We start from the raw sequence: 1,026 nt of genomic DNA, 5'->3' as shown, positions 1-1,026 counted from the left end.
GAATAAAGTCATAATATGGTATGTATAACATCAACATTTTACCTTAAATTCAAGATAGCTTTCCAGCATGCGCCGATATTGCTGCCTCGCCCTAGGAGATTCCACCATGGAAAGAACCCTCGAGTAAGCTTGGTCCAGGGCTGCATCTACTTTCTGTTTCCGGAAAACCTTGACAATATCTTCTTCCTCATCTTCGTCCTCGTCCGCAAGAATTGTTTCAGACCTAAAACCTCGAAGACCAACACCCCTCCGACGCCATCTCAGTACAACTTTCTCGAGCACACCAACCGTCCAAAGAAACTCTCTGTACTTCTTCCTCGTCTGATGACCTCTCACATGAGCCTGTGCAGAAGAACAACATAGCATTAAATCTAGTCATATGTCAGCTTCCATTCCTCCTTAAAAAACCAAATATTTGATAGGTTAATCATGCAACTCCTAAAAAATGAAAAAAATTACCTGTATTTTCACAACATGCCGACGTAAGGTTAGGAAATCCTTCCGACCTTTCCAGCCTCTATATTGTTTCTGGATAGATAGAGCTGCTTTGTCAAATTTATGATCCCGATAACCAAGAGTTGCCCTGAGATCCTTAACGAGACCATACAAGTCTTTCGAATTCATTCCATGTTCATCGATCTCTGTATCAGCTGATTCACGCCTCTTCCTAAGCGAATGAGCACGGAAAGCAGCCTGGATTCGAGCTGCGGCTTGAGCGGCATTTCTTACAGCTGCTAAAGTATCTTTAAATGAAAGATCATCTTCTGTTCCATCACCATGGAACTGCGGAGTCCGCTCGGAAATGCTTTCTACAGCCTTTTCAGCCTCGACAGCAGCAGAACCCTTAACAATCTCGCATTCCTCGAAGGTAAGCGAAAAGAGATGACTGGTAAGATCGGCTTCAGAGAGATACCCAGCAAGGCCCTTGTGTCCGCTGGCAGCAGCGATAGCGCCGGCGGTTTTACCGACGGGATCGCGGGGCGTAGGATCTGTAACTGCTCCGGCTAATGCACCAGCTGCGAGCAG

The 1,026-nt window shown here is 45.9% G+C and overlaps 1 protein-coding gene across 1 annotated transcript; it reads right to left on the bottom strand.

The window, feature by feature from the left end:
• Nucleotides 1–17: 17 nt before the first annotated feature.
• On the bottom strand, nt 18–1,023 carry LOC110034771 (calmodulin-binding transcription activator 4-like; the record flags this gene model as incomplete). Its single annotated transcript, XM_020739013.1, has 2 exons — nt 18–342; nt 460–1,023. Coding segments are annotated over 2 exons (876 nt in total), but the record flags the coding sequence as incomplete, so codon positions are not given.
• Nucleotides 1,024–1,026: the final 3 nt, after the last annotated feature.

This window comes from Phalaenopsis equestris, unplaced genomic scaffold, assembly GCF_001263595.1.
Source record: "Phalaenopsis equestris unplaced genomic scaffold, ASM126359v1 Scaffold193232, whole genome shotgun sequence".
Taxonomy (NCBI): domain Eukaryota; kingdom Viridiplantae; phylum Streptophyta; class Magnoliopsida; order Asparagales; family Orchidaceae; genus Phalaenopsis; species Phalaenopsis equestris.
Note: the sequence above shows the minus strand (reverse complement) of the source record. Positions and strands in the feature narration are given on the sequence as shown.